The sequence below is a fragment of the Poecilia reticulata genome, chromosome 18 (genome assembly GCF_904066995.2).
Source record: "Poecilia reticulata chromosome 18, P_reticulata-male-v2, whole genome shotgun sequence".
NCBI lineage: Eukaryota > Metazoa > Chordata > Actinopteri > Cyprinodontiformes > Poeciliidae > Poecilia > Poecilia reticulata.
In genome coordinates, this window is record NC_088847.1 from 10,724,182 (window position 1) to 10,742,130 (window position 17,949).

The window sequence follows — 17,949 nt, forward strand, 5'->3', positions numbered from 1 at the left end:
CAAATGACACTTCAGAACATCTGAAAAAGAAAATTATCAAGTTATTTGGAAATTACAGAAAGCAAATAACTTTTGCTAATGGCCACTTCCAAGAGCAGAATGCTTTTTTTTTGTCTTGTACTTTTTCTCACTTAATTTATATTATTACCAACACTGCTCTTCTCATATTAAAGTTGACTGTTTCCTCTTACTTCTGAATGGTCCTAAATTAGTTTAGTTCTAAGTTATTATTGAGCTTTTCTGCATTCATTCTGGGCGTTCAGATATTTCTTCCTCAACTTTGGCAGTGAATCAGTTTTCAAGGCTAGTGAAGTAATGAATCCAAGCACAAAAAATAAAAAAATAAAAAAATAAAAAATCCCAACTACTCTTTAATTTGCTTCAAGTATGACAAAGAATTTCCATCAGGAGCACAGATAAAAAAAATTAAACGCAGTTTCATTTACCACTGAGGCAGATGGGTTTTATAAAGAAAATAACTGTTTACTGAACTTCATCTGCGAACCAACAAAAACACCCTCCTAACCTCCACTTAAATTAATCAAAAACACACACACTGCACTGTACGTGTTTCATTGCCACCGTCAACACTCATTCTGCCAGCCGACATTAACGTCAGGGGTAAACTAATCACAGGCTCTAATGTTAATCTGTGTGATAAACCAGATAAATGTGAGCTGTTAGAGGCTGGCGCTCTTATTTTCTTCATAATGTGAACTCGTTCAATGAAAACCCTCAGCGTGCCTCGTGAAACTATTCATATCCTCTGAACTTTTCGTGCATCTTGCTACATAACAACCTCAAACTTTTGAATTGTTTGGGGGAGTTTTCTGTGACAGAATGACACAAAGTGGTACATATATGTATGTGAGTTATATAACTCTATGGTGGAAGAAAAAATGATACATGAACATGATCTTTTACTGTATTTTACAAATAAAAAGTGTGGAATATTTGTATTCGGCCACATCGAATCAGTACTTTGTTTTGACTCAAATTGTTCTGCAGTGGTCACTGCAAAATGAGGCGAATCTAAGATAATAATTTCACCACAGACTTTCAGTTTGATTCGGTGTGGACTTTGACTGGACCCTTCCATAACATTAAGATGTTTTATTCTACTGCAGGATTGAGTCTTTTACAGCCTCTGATTGGTATTCCTAAAATACTCTTACATATTTGGAGTTATTCATCCTCCCATCAACTCTGACCAGCTTCCATGTCCCTGTCAAAAACAAACAAACAAAAAACAAATCCCTATTTTATTCATTTCCATGTATTCCAAAAAATAATAAATTTTGGTCTCATCCAACCGGAGCACCTTCCTCCAGCTTTTTACTTTTTTTTTCTTTTTTACATTGTTTTGAAACCTACTCCTGCTTTGAACTTCTCCACAAATATCCACAAACGTTCACTAAATGTTTTATGACAAACCACTGAGGTCTTAACAAAACATCTGCACTTTAAGCTTATTAAAAAAGATTCAAGTGCTGAAGCTAAATGGTTGTGGTCAATTTTATTTCAGGGTATCAGACTATGAGGATTGAATCCAAATATTAGAGCGATATCCTGTGGGGTTTATGTGTTTATTTTTATTTGGTGTGTAAGTCACAGTGGGTGGCGTCGTGTCTGGTTAAACTGAGCACAGCATCTGAACCGTACTCCATCCAATCTGGAAGGTGGCGGTAAAGCACCTGATGTTGTTTGTTAACCGCCATAAAAACAGAAGAAGAAGGAAGACCCTCTGAGCAGGTGCGTTAATGGACCTTACCACAGGGCTAATGCCCATTTTACGTCACAGCGCAGCTACCACGTGCTAGACCATCTCACAAACACAAGCTACAGTAGTAAATTCATGCTAATGTACATTGTGGACTAACAGACCGGCAGAAAGTTTTTGCGTCAGGACTCGAAAAAGAATAGTTCTCCACCGTCAGTGGGGAATCTGTACAGGCGATGTCAGGTATCCTGATCGTATTTGTGGAACTAAAATTCACAGATTTCCAAAATCTGAAACGGAAAGCCTTGCTTGGATCAAAGCTTGTGCACGACCGCATTTGTAGCTCAACCGTCGTAGGATCAATAAGAACAAAGGAGTGTATGCTGATGAAAGTTATATTGCTTTGAAAGTAATACTGCTTTGCTTTCTTTGTGTTTAGTGTATAAAAAAAAGAAAGTCAATAATAAACACATCCATTATGAAAACCTTTTAGCCAAGTACAGCATAATGGCAGTACCGATACAACTTCTACATCCTGAAGCCTGTCTGTTACAGTCTTACGTTAGCTGAACAGATCAATATGCAATGTGTACCGTATATTACATACATTAAAGATTTTATTTTACCTGAAAAGGCTTTTTACTAAATTGTAATCGTGTTAGCCACGTTAGCACTGACTACAGTGTGTCAGGCCTAGGTATACTCAAACATCTGCCAACAACAGAAATCACAAATTCAAAAGTAACCCTCAAAACCACAAATGCCCGACTTACCCAGCCTTGCAAGAACAATAGGCGTCAGTGATCTTGTCCACAGCTATATTTATGCTGACGGTGTGAGGATCTGCTGTTTTCCTCATCGATTGGTAGCATTTAGCTGCGACGCACACAATGTTGGAGGCATCGCGTGGCTCAAACACCTTGATGTCGTCCAAAAAAGATGACATGAACTTGTTGGTTCCCCTGTTCATTGTCGTGGCTGATATATTGTGAAAATCCGGCAGAAATGCCACACTAATCGACTCAGAAATACTCTGCAGAGAGTCAGTCGTAGTGAAAGATGCATAGAAGCTAAGCACCGCGAGGCTTTGTTTGTGAGACATGCAGCACATGGAACTTTCGAGGGGCGTTTCTGGGCGGAGCTTGGTAAGGTCCATAGCCATGCTGATAGCAAGGAAACAAACGGGTTTTTGAGCGTCATCCTTGTTTGTTGTTGATTTGTTGCGTTGTGCCAATTATGTGAACCTTTTGGTTGTACTAAGCCGACTCTGTAATTGTGCAAACTTTAAAATTTTACAGTTGAGATTGTAAAGTGACAAAAGCAAAATAAATAAATAAATAAAAATCTGCGGTATAAATACTTTTGCAAAACACTGTGTATGTCATTATGCTGCTCCTCTATAAAGGAAAAGACTCAATAAATGCTTACAAGAACATGCATGTTCAAACAATAAATTTAACATTCAACCTGTTATTTATATATATATATTTTAAACACCCTCTAACGAGCAGGTCTGGATACATTAATGCCACCAAAACTATAAAGCAGTCGATTCAGTGCTTTCTATAAACAGAGCTTGTTTTTATCATCTCTAAGTGCTGCTGGAGGAAAGGATGAATCATGAAGATTATGATCTCATGTGTGTGTTTTCATGGTTTGGGGTGAACAGGGTCACGTTGTTGGAAAACATATTGTACCATGCCTGTACCCGAAGACGCCCTCTCACAGTGATGTGACAGGAGGCAGATCGTAGAGTGGGGTGATGAAGGATCACTGGCTCCTCACACAATAAGGCAACTATAAGAAAATAAACGTCTCATTGTAAGGGCTCTAATCCGTCATGAAGGTTTTTTTACAACTCTGCTGGTGAACGGTGGCTCTGCCGAGTGAAACTTTTATAGGGCCAAGTTTTGTGAGGAAAATAAATGGGTGCTTAATAACTGAATTTAAAAAGTCTTTCCATGTTGAATGTGACAAAATGGAAACTGAAAACCAAAACAAATCTTTTCAAGGAAAACCTTTCATAAGTGTACTCTCCCTTAAGCGAATACTTTGATGTGCCGTCCTTTGGCTGAGCATTGATTTGATTTCCAGAAAGGTCACAAAGAATAGGAAGAATCTTACTTTACAGAAAACAATCGTTTCAGCTCAAGAAATTTCAAACTACGGCAGCAAAGACAGTAATCTGCGGTTTCTTTTCCAAAACTGAACAGAAAGACATGACTGCAGTTGGTGGAGGAAGGCCAGGAGGGATTTCTGGTTTCCACTGGTTGTCCCATTATGGGGACAACCATAATGGGTTGTCCCATTATGTCCTACTCTTCAGGTGCGCTTTGGAAAGCTAAAGATGAAAGGGGATTTTATGTTTCGTTTCTGCATCACAGAAACTCCAAGTAAACATAAAAAAGCAACCACAGAATTAAGTTTTTCCTTTTATTAAGAATTTTAGACCAGAGGTGTCCAACAAAAGTCCTTAGGAGTTGACGTTCTGCGTGCTTTATATAGTTCCTTTGTGTAACACGTCTTAATTAGTAGAATGCTGACGAGTTTCTTCAGTCATTTGAATCAGTTGCATTCGAAGGAGGAAGTCCAGACAGAGTCCAGAACTTAATTTCACCAACCCGTCACAGGGTAAATTTTATTTCCATTTGTTAAAAATATTCTAAACATATACTTTGTTTTTATATTATTTTTGAAATTCTATTAAAATCAGATAATTATTATTGGAAACGCTGCTTCCTGGACTAAAAATGGACTCTGAAACTCATTTTTGACATAAAAAAAAAGAGGAAGTGATCTTCGGCTGAGTATTTTGTCTATATCAGACAACATGAAATGCGGATCACCCAGTGTGTTTTGATAAAGTAGATAAGAGATGCACTTTACTGATTGAAATGGGATTTAATCTATAAAACTTAGTGTAAACCTATCGTTTATTGTCTCGGGTGCGTGATTCTTTACTCTGTGTAAGGGATTCTTGAACCACAGAGAGTTTTTGTACCAGTTCTAAGTTGCTGCTTCTCCGTCTTGTAGGCACAGGAAACAGAAGTTCCACATGTTCACCACAGAGCAGCTTCTGACTTCAAGTTGCAGAGCAGTTCTCAGGAAAAGACATGCACATGTGCCTACATGCAGAATAACACCATTCTTTGGTGCATGCACAATTGCATCCATGAATGCACCCATTCTTCAGCCATTAACCCAACTGTGCATTTTGTAAGCTTTTGTACGAGTGTTTCTTAAAAGCTCACGCTGCCACCTCCACCTCCTGGCTTCCTGTCGTGTTAGAACAGAGCATGTTAGAAAACCACAAACTGAGGTCATGTGACTCAGTAAGACTGCTACGATATGAGATCAGTTTGTGAATCTCAAATCCTCTTTTCAGTTCAGTCAGTTGTCGGTTTGTGTCCGTTTTGTGTCACAATGACTTTAGAGAAGCTCTTCCGGTAAAAGTACACACAGGAACCAAAAAAAAAGGGGAAGAGGAACAAGAGGAGGAAGGTGGACAGAGAGATGGACTCGATAGATGAGAACTGCAGTGCAGCTGCAGAGGCAAACGGAGGTGAGTTTACAGTGGATCTAGTTGCAGGACATTGATATGAAGCTTGTACGTAGCTGCCACTTGAAGGGTTTCAACTCTTGAAATTGTTTCAGTGATGTAGACGATGGACTCAATGATGAAAATCTAAATTTAGTGTGGTTTGTGGTGGTGATCTAGATAGATGTATGACTTTTGCCACATTTCTTTGTTCTGTGTCACTCAGCTTATCCGGTACGATGCACTGAGGAAGTACTTCTGCCTTTCTTCACAGATGAGAGTCTGCCGGCTGCCATGAACGTCCAACGCCCTCCGGTCTCCCCGGGCACGCCGCCCGCCCTCCAAGAACTCAGAGTGGTCCTGCTGGGCAGAAAGGGAGCCGGCAAGAGCGCAGCAGGGAACACGCTGCTGGGAGGAGTGGGCGGCTTCGAGAGTGGGAAGCCCACGGAGGAGTGCGTGAAAAGGCGAGCGGATGTCGTTGGCAGGAAAGTCACAGTGGTGGACACACCGGGCTGGGAGTGGTACTACCCACTCAACAGTACCCCCAACTGGGTGAGGAGGGAGACTCTGAGGAGTGTGACCCTGTGCCCTCCTGGACCCCATGCCGTGCTCCTGGTAGTTCGCTCCTGCGCTTCCATCACAGACAGCTGCATCCAGGAGATAGAGGAGCACCTGGAGCCGCTGGGAAGGGAAGTATGGGAGCACACCTTGGTGCTTTTTACCAGGGGAGACGAACTGGGCCTGACCACCATGGAGCAGCGCATCCAGACCAGTGGCTCCGGACTCCAGAGACTCCTCCAGAAGTGCAGCAGCAGGTACCACATCGTAAACAACTACAGCAAAGGAGACGGGATGCAAGTGAAGGAGCTGATAAGGAAGCTGGAGGAGATGGTGAATGGAAAGAAGGGAGGGAGGAGTCATCTGGAGCTAGACAACGGAGTCCTTTTGGGGCTGGAGGCGGACGGGAAGAGGAGAGCAAGGGAGAGGAGGAAGAAGCAGAGGCAGATGGAGGCGCAGATGCAGAGAGGGACCATCAAAGCCGCTCTCATGAGTAAGTCCTTCAGATTGTTTAATGCTGAAGAAGAGACTTCAAAAAAGCATTGGATTACAAAGTAAACTCTAGAAATACAGTCTAATGGCCTCCATGTTGGAATGGCCACCATATACTCAGCTTTTCTATAAATTTCACTTTAATGACGTGTTAACCCTTGGTCTTCAGGACTGAAAAGATTGTATCTTGAGAATAGTTGTGTCATTTTTCTTTAAGTTTCATTTGAAAATCCAATACTGAGTTGCAGCAACTCCAAGCTGACAGATCACACTAAAGACTTGACTCTTAGCCACTGAAGTTTTTCTGAAATAAGGGAATCTTCTTCATGTTTGCATTTACATTCTACTGAAAAAAAACAGCTTACAAATAATTGATGAGAAGAAAAACTAGAAACCCATTGCCTAATTCAACAGACTGAGCTTTTTTACAGTCTGTGTACATAATAATAGGGAAACACTTTATTCTTTTCCAACTCCATTTCTGAGATTTGAAGCACACACGAGGGAGCTTTGACTGTTCCTCTTTGCACAGCCTTATGATCTTTTCTCTTTGGCTCATCCTGTAAGTTTTCTAAAGGGTTTAGGTCTGAGGACTGGAAAGGTGTTGGATGAATGTTTATTTTGTGTCTGCTGAAGGATTTCTGGTTGACTTGTTTTACATATTTTTCCTGTCCAAACATCCAAGAATGACGCTTTTTAGATATTCATCCAGGGTCCACTGGTAAAAAAATTTCCGATATTTCAAAGTGCAGCACAAGGAGTTTGGCATCTTGTTTCTCTAACAAGGTGCCAAAGAGAAACAATCATACAACATCATGGATCCTTCGTCATACTTATAAGTATGGGCTTTATTTGCTTTCTTAGAAATTCAGGGTGTAGTGCACACACTATAAGACTGGATTGTTTGTAGCTGGACGTTTAATTTTAATCTCACTTGACCTAAGAGCACAGCTGCAGTAAAAGTCCCAGGAGAGCTTTGTAAACTCCGTGTTTACCTTTGTGATGGTAGGACAGGATGCTTCCTAAACAACCAATAGGAATGTAGATTGAGTGTAATAATATGAAGGACTGGCGACCAAAACTGTTGCTCTTTGTGTTTCTGACAGTGAGCGTTGTTGAAATTTCTTTTTAACTCCTTTATAGTTTTAAAGGGGGAACAAAATCTGTCCTCCCCAGCCCCTATTGTTACAGTTCCAGGTGTTTTAAACGTTTTAGTCATTTAGTCAATTTAAGGTTAAATGTTAATTTCCTGACTTTTAAATTCAACATACTTGAACACATGTTATCTTGTTCTTCCTATTTTGAGAAGTGTTGAGTATTACTCACAGAACTAAAAGCTAAAAGAGTTTAAATACTTTAAAAGCTATAAGTAAAAAATGTTTTAGTTTCATTTATATTTAAGCACTTGTTAAGGAAGTAATAGCTGTGTCACAAGATATTTTTTTGAACATGTTGGTGTTTGTGTTTGTTGCTCACTGAATAAATTAAAAATATATTTTTTAGAGTGAGTTTAGCAGTTTTAAGCTAAGTGTGCTGGGTTTGTTGGTCACAAGTAACCAACAAACCCAGTCAACACTGTTGTGACTAAAATTATTACTGTTTTCGCTTAACCTGTCAGAAAGATGTTTCTTAGTTGAGTCCAAGTCTTGTGTTTTATTTTAAAAAATGAATTAGATGGGCTACTAGCAGAAATGGTAAACTAGTGGTGATTCTTGTAAAGCTAAAATAGCCTTTTAAGCTAGCCATTAGCCAGCTAAGTACACAGCCATCGTTTCTTACGGAGCTAACAACACCAGAGGGCGCTGTTCCTCACTCATCAGAGATTTCATCAAGTAGAAGAAGGCATGTTCGTGGCTGCAGCTAGCGTAATTATTTTTGCTCATGACACCCCGAGACTATCCCATCCTGTGCTATATCGCTGGTGTCAAAACCAGCTGTGCGAGTACAATAAGTTTAGCCGGTAGCAGCATCAGAATGCTTAGAAACCTGCTGAAAACCACTGTTCAAAATTCTCATATGGGAAGATTGAAGGTCTGGTTTAAAAGCTGATATCCCGCTAGATGTTTTGAATTATGAAGAATGTGAGAAACAAAGTGCAGGTCTGGCTGTTTGAACGTGTGTACTTATTGCTGAAACAGACTCCAGCCGTCCTGGAACTGAGCAGAACACCATGGGTGAAAATGAGTGAATACACATGCAGCTTTATAGTTTAGTTTTCAACTTGAGAGGGATTCAGAGTGACCTTTCAGAAGCAGAGTTGTCACCAGAGTCTGGTTAAATAAGGGTATAAATGTGCCCGAGGTGAGGTAAGCATGAATTACACGAGCAAATGCTGCTAAACCGGTGGAAAAAATGGGGGGAGTTGTTTGATGGAAACAGTGGGAGGGATACATGTTTCAAATTAACCACCAATACCCAAGAAAAGGGGAGAACAACTAGTTATGAATTCCCTGCAATTATACAGCCAGGGATTAGCCTCTGAACGTGACAAACATCATTTGTCACTTGGCCAATGAGAGATCCGTCCACTATCATCATCTTTTCTGCTAAGACACTGGGTATCAGGAGAGAGGATCGTTGTTGAATGAGTTTTTTGTTAAAGATGGAAAACATTTCCATCCTTATTCAACGTTTTGCTTTCTGGATATAATGAGAAATGATTGCTAGCTGGAGGAATGGAAAGTTTACCCAATTGCTAATGTTTGACTGTGGGGTGTGTTTGCATTATCCTGCCAAACGAGGTGGACAGCAAAGTAAAATGCAAAAGTATGACGCGGTGACAAAATGTCGAGCATAAACCACAGAGTAAAATCTGTTTATATCTTTCCGCTTAGGTGATGGACCCCAGGGTTCGGAGCTGGATGCACACCAGTCCTTCTCCAAGGCTCCTCGGCGGCTCCCCGAGGTCAGACTGGTTCTACTGGGAGAGCGCGAGACCGGGAAGAGCTGTGCTGGGAACGCCATCCTTGGAAAAACGGGCTTCTTCGAAGCGGGAGCGGTGACTGAGGAGTGTGTCCGCCAGCAGGCGGAGGTGGCCAGGGTGATGGTGACCGTGGTGGACACGCCGGGCTGGGAGGCAGGAGTGGCCGGTGCCACGCCGGAGCGGGTCAAACGGGAGATCATGTGCAGCGTGGCCCTGTGCCCTCCGGGGCCTCACGCCCTGCTGCTGACTCTGAGGGTGGACACTCTGGTGAGGGCAGGACACGTCAGGGAGCACCTGGAGCTTCTCGGAGAGGGTGTGTGGAGACACACGATCCTGCTGTTCACCCACGGCGACCAGCTCCGCGAGGGGGTGGACATCAAGCAGCACGTCCAGAGCGGAGGCAGGGACCTGCAGTGGCTGCTGGAGAAATGCAGGGGCCGGTACCACGTGATCGGCAGCGGAGACGGAGGAGGACGAGGCAGCGGGGGGTCCGCAAAGGTGACGGAGCTCCTGGAGAAAGTGGAGAAGATGGCGACGATGAACAGGTGCGAAGCTTTTTCCTGCGTGGTGCAGGAAGTTAGGGATCTGAGCCTCCAGAGGAACGAAAAGTTCAACCAGCGGCTGAAGGACATCGTGGACAAGATGGTTCGTCAGGAGGCTGAGTTGAAGAAGTTGAGGGACAGGGAGGTGAAGAGCATCAGGTGGTTCTTTGACAGGAAGAAGAAGGTGAAGTCGCCGGGAAAGGCCGATGTTCAAAGAGAGGAGGAGGACGACGAGGACAGACGGGTCGGTGAAATGAGAAACGACTTTGGCGACCTGGAGGAGAGGATGAGATGGCTGACGGAGGACAGAGAGAGGGAAATTCAGGACCTCAGCCTCGAAAACGAGAGGATCCGAGTGGCACTAGACCAACGGCAACAAGAGAAACACGAAGCGGAGCTGAACCTGGAGCTGAAAGAGAGGGAGATCGAGGAGCTGAAGGAAAGGACTGACGAGCAGCAGCTGAAGCTCCTCGATCTCGAGCGCATCTGCGTTGAGTCCGAACACGAAAGGAAGCGACGGGAGGATGAAATCAGATCAGAGAGACAGGAATGGAGGAAAAAACTTGATGAGAAAGAGAAAACTGTGGCAGTGCTTAAAAAGGAGAAAGAAGAGTGGATTGAACAGTTTGAAGCTTTACAAGTAAAACTGGAGCAGATTGAAACACACTATACTGATTCTCTAAGAAAAGAAGGAGAGAAAATCAGGGAGATGGCAGAGAGGGAGGAAAAACTGATGAAAGAGATGGAAAATCAAGACAAGCAGCTGGAAGGACTAAGAAGGAAAGCTGCAGAGGAAAAGCAGACAATGCTTGAAAACTTTAACATGTTGGAAAAAAGCATGGAGGAGCTGAAACTACAACACCAAAAAGAAATGGAGGAGAAAGAAACTCAGATAAAAGACATAAAACTGCGGCATGAAGAAGAGATGATCAGAAAAACTACTGAGAGCGAAAGAAACATAGAGACAATGAGAGTTCAGCAGAAACAAGAAGTTCATAAGACATTAAAAGAAAAAACAAATGACATTGATCGACTCAAGCAACTGCACGAGGAGGAAATTAAAAACATGAAGCAAGAACAAGACAAACAGGTAGCACAGTTAAATGAGAAGCTTGCAAATGAGAAAAGTGAACTTCTGGAGACAAAAAAGAGAGAGTTAGCAGAACTAAGACAAGCACATCTTACTCAGATGGAAGCAAAAGAGCAAGAAGGTGAGAAAAACAAGGAGATGATTCAACTAAAGCACAAAAAAGACCTGGAAGTACACGTTGAAGAGAAAAACAGAGAACAGGAGGCCTTGAAGATGAAACACCGAGGAGAAATGGCTACAAAAATAAACGAGATGGTTAAACTCATGGAGGAAAGAGAAGCTGACTGCAAGAAGGAAGTCAGTAAGATAGTCAAAGAGAAGGAAGAGGAAGTCAAAAAGGTCAGACAGGAATACACAGAAATACTAAGCAAGCTGGAGGGAGAGAGACAGAGAGAAAGAGAGAAGCTGAAGCAACAAATAGATGAAGGAGAGCAGGAAAAACAGAGACTGATGAAAGAGTTAAAGGAAAAGTTTGCTGCCCAAACAGAAGAAACTAGGCGAGAACGGGCAAGCATGTCACAAGAGCTGCAGCAGAGTCAAAGAGAAACCGAAGAAGTCAAATGTGAACTGAAAAAGCAAGTTGAAAGCAGGGCAGCAGAGAAAGAAAGGCACAAGAAAGACTTGCTGCAAAAGGAGAGAGAGGTTGAGGAAATGAAAGAGAAATTTAAAGAGTTGAGAGAGACAATCCAGCAGAAGAAAGAAAGAGAGAAGGAGCTTCTGAGTGAAATTGAAATCAGAGAAACAAAAAAAGAAAGACACAAGAAAGACTTGCTACAAAAGGAGAGAGAGGTTGAGGAAATGAAAGAGACATTTAAAGAGTTGAGAGAGACAATCCAGCAGAAGAAAGAAAGAGAGAAGGAGCTTCTGAGTGAAATTGAAATCAGAGAAACAAAAAAAGAAAGACACAAGAAAGACTTGCTACAAAAGGAGAGAGAGGTTGAGGAAATGAAAGAGACATTTAAAGAGTTGAGAGAGACAGTCCAGCAGAAAGAAGAAAGAGAGAAGGAGCTTCTGAGTGACCTTGAAAACAGGAAAACGGACAAAGAAAGATGCAAGAAAGAATCAGAGCAACAGATAGAGGAAATGAAGGAGAAGCTCAAAGAAACGAAAGAAAAGATGCAGCAAACAGACGAAAGAGTGAAAGTCCTTTTAAATGACATAAAAGCAATCGGACAACAACTAAAAGTAAAAGAGGAAGAAACTGAGGAGATGAACTTAACTGTTAAAGAAATGAAGGAAGAAATCGGAGAAAAGGAAGAGAAAGAACTCGTTTACCTGGAGTGTAAAAAAGACTTGGAGCAGAAACTGGAGAGAAAAGACCGAGAAGCTGAAAAGATGAAGGAGCAAATAAAGGAGCTAGAGCAACACGTGCAGCGGGCAAATGAGCAAAGAGATAAAGATGGCTTGTGCAAGAAGAAGATGCAGCAAACCCTGGAAGAAAATGGCAAAGCGATAGAAAAGTTGCAACAGCACATAAAGGACATCGACGAGATTCTGCAGAGAAAGGACGAGGAGCGGGGCGAAATCATCCTGAACCAGAAGAAGGAGGCCGAGCAACGCCTGCAGGACACGGAGCGAAGGATGGAGGAGATGAGGCAAGAGCTTCTGGAAGACATGGAGAGCAAACTGAGAGAGAAGGAGATGGAGAACGAAAGCATCAAACAGCAGGCTGACTCCAGGGAGGCAAGATGGAGGGAAGAGCTGAAGAAGACGGAGGAGAGAGGAGCGAACGAGATAAACAAGCTTCTGGAGATCGTCGAGAAGAAGACGAAAGAAATAACACAAGTAGAAAGACGTCTCGCAGAGAAAGAGGGAGAGGTCCACGAGCTGAAAAGACTGTGCTCAAACTACTGCAAAGACATAGACGAGTTGAGAGAGTGCAATGAAAAGTATGCACTTCGTATAGCTGAGACGCAGCAACGCCAAGCAGAGGAAGAGAAGAAAATCGAGGCAGAAATGACAGAAAAGGTGCAGGAGAAAGAGCAAGAGCTCAAACGTCTGTTGCAAAAGGACAAAGACAACGAGAAGGAGCTCGTCCAGCTGAGGCTGACCATCGAGCAGACCAAGTCAGAGCTGAAAGAGCTCACCGAGAGAATGGAGAAGGAGATGACGAGCATGATTCAGGAGTACGAGAAAGAGCTCAAAGAAAAGACAGAGAACATAGAGGCCGTCGCGAGGGAGAAGGAGAGTCACGAGCAAAGCGTTCGGGTCGTCACGGAGAAATACGAGGAGAGCCAAAAGAGAGTGGAGGAGCTGCAAGAGCACAACGAAAAGATGAGAAAAGAGACCGAAAATTTCAGCGTCAAGTGTGAGGAGATGAGGAAGAAGAGTGAGGAAGAGGTTAGGGAGCACGTAGCAACATGTGAGGAGAAAGTAAAGAGCATAGAAGCTGTCATTAGGGAGAGAGATTCAGAGGTGAAAGCATTACAAGAAGCCAATGATAAACTTCTAGGAGAGGTGGAAGAGATTAAAGCAAGGGAAGACAGGAGCAAGATTCAGATAAACGAGCTGATGGAGAAACAAAAAGAGCAGGCAGAGAAATATAACGAAGAATGTCTAAACAGAGAGAAATTAGCCAAGGACAGGGAGCGAGCTGTGAGGAGAGAGGAAGAAGAGTTGAGCAAAAGAAGAGACGACCTCAGTGCGAAACAGGAAGAACTTGTTGAAATGGAGATAAAGTTGAAAAATCAAGAATCTGAGCTTCAAAAACTCCAAGCTAGTCTAGAGATAAGAGAAAAAGGAGCAGATAAAATGGATAATCAAATGACAGAGTTGAACTTAACGAAGCAGGTTATCAAGAAGAAGGAAAAGGAGCTGGACGCTTTGCTTGGAGCGCTGGAGGGCAAACAGAGAGAACTGAGCTTTCACGGTCAAGACCTCCAGAAGAAGGTCAGAGGTCTGAAGGATCAAGGGCAGGAGCTGAAGGACAGAGAGTGCTACCTAAAGAACGAGGAGCAGGAGCTGCTCAACTGGAAGTCAGAGCTGCTGGTGCAGAACGAGTACGTCAACTGCACAACGCAGGAGCTGGACGAGATTCGCCGGGATATGGCTTTGCTGAAGGAGGAGCTCCGCACCAGGGAGATGAAGCTCAAGGAGTCGCTCAAAGACATGAACAAATGGGAGCTGAATCTCAAAAAGAGAGAGGAAACTTTGGTCAGGAGGGAGCAAATGTCCGATGACAGCATTGACAAAACGGGGTCTTTCCATCTGTTGGCCGAAGATAACTTGCCTTTGATGGACCAAGAAGTCAACAATGGGAGGGAAAAGGAAAGAGGGAAAGAGTCAGCCGTAGAAGATACTACTAGCCCCACAGAGACAAATGAATGTCACTTTGAAACACTCTTAGAAACACAACAAACTGAAGGAAACAAAAAGATCAGTAGTTTAAGGTCCCTACCGAACCACAAAGACCCGGGGTGCGACTTGAGAGTGATGGTCCTGGGAGAGACGTGGTCTTCTCGCTCCCCAGCCGGAGTCACCATCTTAGGCGGAGAGGCGTCTAAGTTCAGCGGGTCCGGCTTCAGGCCCTGGAGAGGTCAGATAGCCGGGAGGTGCCTGGTGGTCGCAGAGCCGCTGGGTCTGAAGTGGCGAGACGGACCCGATGCGACCGATTCGGCGCAACGAAAGAGCATCCTAGAAAGTGTCTCCTGGTGCCGCCCGGGCGCTCACGTCGTCCTCCTGCTTGTTCCCGCCTTCCTGACCTGCACGCGGAAGTACAGGAGGGCCGTGGAAGAGCACGTGGGCTTGCTCGGAGAGGACGTCTGGAGGCGTACGTTGGTGCTTTTCACCTGGGGGGAGATTCTGGGAGAGAGCGTGGATCAGCACATCCTGAGGAACGGGGAACTAATGGGGCTCATAGAGAGGTGTGGCGGCAGATACCATGTGCTGACGAGCAAACAAAACAACTCAAAGATCAAGGCGTTATTTGAAAAGATGGAAGATATAGCAGATTTAACTTTAGGAATGTGAGGACTGATTAATAATAAATTTTTTTCTCGTGTATAATATGTAAATATGTTTGAATAAAACTACCTAAAAGTCAATCAGTCTTAATTTCTGCCACACAAACCTTTATTTAATACGTAATTCTGTTTCTTCTTATCTCAAATAAATTAAATGCGACACAAATTAAAATATTTAAGGATATAACTGAGGAGTTGAATTGACTGTCAGGTTAAAATTTTTAAGAAATCATAAATCCTGAAGCACTAGAGGTGAAAAAAAATCACTTTAGTAAAATACAAAATAAAACTGTAAAAACTGCACTTAACTGTGCTTTATTAACACCCTGTCTCCTGAATGTTTCATGAAGACTCATCATTCATTCATTTAATAAAAAAAAAAGGAAAAAATCATGCTGTAGGCTTGATTTAACATAGAAACCTCATCTGACCTCAACCGTAATCGTCTCATTTCCTCCACTAGATGGAGCCCTTGAGTTGGTGTAGACTTCCTTCCCTCCCTCAGGGCTGAATGTATCAGTGTTGAAAGTCACAAATGGTGAAAAACATGATGGTAAAAGTATAATGAAGCCCCGTCAAACACGTTTCAACTGTGTTTCACGGGTTTCTGTGTAATGGTTACTTTTAAAAGGAAAGAGCACACAAAGCCTGACTATAGCAGGCCCCTGTGCTTCATCTTTACTTGAGGCATTTCAGGAGAAACCGTCTTGCAATTATAACCCCAGGGAGCCGGCCGCACACTGAGAGGACCCCTGCTTTGACAAGTAAATTATGACTCTTGATGAGAGCATCGCGCCTCTTTCAAAATGCAATTTCTGACAGTCGGGCAAAAATGCAGGGGGATACATACAACAACTTCCATCATCATCTGCAGAGCCACATACAACATCCAAAAAACACTCGTGTGCAATCATCACGACTAATAATTATGGAGTGTGAGTGCTGGTCTGAATCCAACATGGCAACAGTCTTTTTTTCGGGGGTTTTTCTACCTATAATCTGTCCATTCAGTGTGAGCTGCCTTTAGACGCAAGATGAGAGGGTGTTGTGTCAAGATAGATCTGTCTCTCCTTTGATCATCTCTGCAGGATGGGTCTTCTTCTTTGTCAGAGCATCTGGGGAAAATTAAGGGGAAAAAAGTTGTCAAATTGCAGTTGATGTAGACATAATTAGCATGCACTTAGCATAATGTTTTCATGCCCCAGGCACAAAATCAGGTTTAGTATCCCATAAGCAATTCTCTGTTTTTTGGGGGGGGTTTTACAGCCTGAGATTCATCATCCTTTATGTGATTTAAAATATTACAGAAAGTGATTTACATGTTATAGCAGATGTCCAGGTTGTGCCTCACCTTTCAACTGCTGGAGATGAGCATCTGCCCCTCCCACCAACCTGCAATTTTAAGACTAGACCATGGATGGATGTGTAATGGCTTTTATTTGTACATGTATGTTGATCAAATTTTATTGTTCTTTTTTTGTTACTTTCCCCTCCTCATAAACAAACCCGAGTGTAAGTTTATGCTCCTGTCAAATCATCTGCTTTCAGTGGTGCAGGAAGATGCAATATCATCAGAAGTGTCCAAAATGATTATGTATCAAAAATGATTCCCATTTGGCCCAGAATGTAGAAGGACAAGTTTCTCTACTTTGGAATATGCTGGAATTAAAACAAGTTTGGTCAGAAAATAGCTGTAACATTTAGCAAATGCTACTTTGATTTTGGGAAAAGTCTGTAGGGAAAATGTAGATAACTTTTAGTGAAAATTTCACATCACAAGTAGATGTGAAAGAATCAAGGTAAGTTGAACAGCAGCAGCGTCTTACAACATATTGAAAAGTGTTTATATGAATGAAGATTTGTAGATGTTCACAGAATAGCTACATAGCCTGTTAGCTTGTGTAATCTAACTCTAACAAAATAAACTATTAAACTTGTTCCTCAATAGTCACAAAATCAACGCAGTAGCATTTATAAAGCTAACAAAACAAAGTTTTATATTTTTGTTTTTTACATAAAAGTCATACTTCAAAAAACTGTTAAGTCACATATAGAGTTAGCATAGCAACATGCTTCACTGACTGCAGCTAGCTAAGAGTCTCTGCCAGAATGAAAGTGTTTAGGTTTTATGAATTGTGCAAGTTATCTGTGAGAGAAGTTAAGCAAAAAATATTCAGTGATTAGCACTCAAAAGGAAAATATAGTTTTAACATTTCCCCTAAAGTGAATTTTTATAGTTCTGATGCTGAAACAATATGCAGCTTTTAAACATTACAGCAACATAAATGGAGTTATAGCGTTTAAAAAATGCAGAATTTCTTTTGTGGACCAAGTTCATTCTGTTTTTGGTTTCTCATCAAAAACACACCAAGGTAATGTGTGTTTTCAGGGAAAACTATTTCCACAATGTTAAACATTTAGATTTAGTGCTATGCTGGGAGGTCCTGACAAGGTGAAAAAGTGGATGTGTGAATAAAGAATAAACGAGAGGGTAAAATTTTGCAGATTAATTTTTTAGAGACCCCCAAACCATCAAGCCCCTTTTGTCGTTCCGTTCTACACCATTCAGAAGACAAAAGTCCTGTCTTTCCGAACGTTTCCGGCTCCACACTGAGATTCCCACACTGAGCATCGCCGGCTGATAAAACCACTTTTGAACGCTCATTTTGGTTTTAGCTGGCACTAGTTCAGATTAAAGCAACACTGTAAGCCTAATTTCTCTTTATTTGCTGCCTTTTAAGGTCTTGATTGAGGCTTTTGGGAAAATATGGATGGGACCACATTTACATGCAACACAATAGGCAGCGATGCACAGTCAATCACGTCCGCAAGCGCCGGAAACCAAATTACTGGGGCTGTTTTAAAACAGAAGTTAATGGTTGGGCTGATTTCTATTAAGGTCTGTGCACTCTCATTTGAATAATGGTCTTCCCTGCAATGTTGTTTTTTTTTTTTTTCTTCCTTTTCTGTTCCGCACTTGACCCAGGAAGGAAATGAATGTGTTTCGGTTTAAACACCTCAATTAATATTCAAGTGGTTTTAATACTCCAGGTTTAATATGACTACACCGTAATTAGCATTGCAGCCTGGAGCCAATTAATGATAAATCATATTCTGTGACTGC

General features: G+C 42.2%; 1 protein-coding gene across 2 annotated transcripts; it reads left to right on the forward strand.

Annotated features, from left to right (window-relative positions):
- Nucleotides 1-4,549: 4,549 nt before the first annotated feature.
- LOC103475950 (uncharacterized) lies at nt 4,550-16,411 on the forward strand. Of its 2 annotated transcripts, none has more exons than XM_008427948.3 (3): nt 4,550-5,282; nt 5,485-6,309; nt 9,143-16,411. In XM_008427948.3, the coding sequence occupies exons 1-3, from the start codon at nt 5,234-5,236 to the stop codon at nt 14,830-14,832; spliced, it is 6,564 nt and encodes a 2,187-aa protein (XP_008426170.2). In that variant the 5' UTR covers nt 4,550-5,233; the 3' UTR covers nt 14,833-16,411. The 2 variants fall into 2 exon arrangements, with proteins under 2 accessions (XP_008426170.2, XP_008426171.2); XM_008427949.3 differs by having other exon boundaries at nt 5,533-6,309.
- Nucleotides 16,412-17,949: the final 1,538 nt, after the last annotated feature.

What these genes read in the sequence shown, in the direction of transcription:
- LOC103475950 (XM_008427948.3), top strand. Translation starts at nt 5,234, where the DNA reads ATGGACTCGATAGATGAGAACTGCAGTGCAGCTGCAGAGGCAAACGGA. An exon ending in AGCTGCAGAGGCAAACGGAG is followed by an intron (nt 5,283 to 5,484) that starts GTGAGTTTACAG and finishes TGTGTCACTCAG; the next exon opens with CTTATCCGGTACGATGCACT. An exon ending in CATCAAAGCCGCTCTCATGA is followed by an intron (nt 6,310 to 9,142) that starts GTAAGTCCTTCA and finishes CTTTCCGCTTAG; the next exon opens with GTGATGGACCCCAGGGTTCG.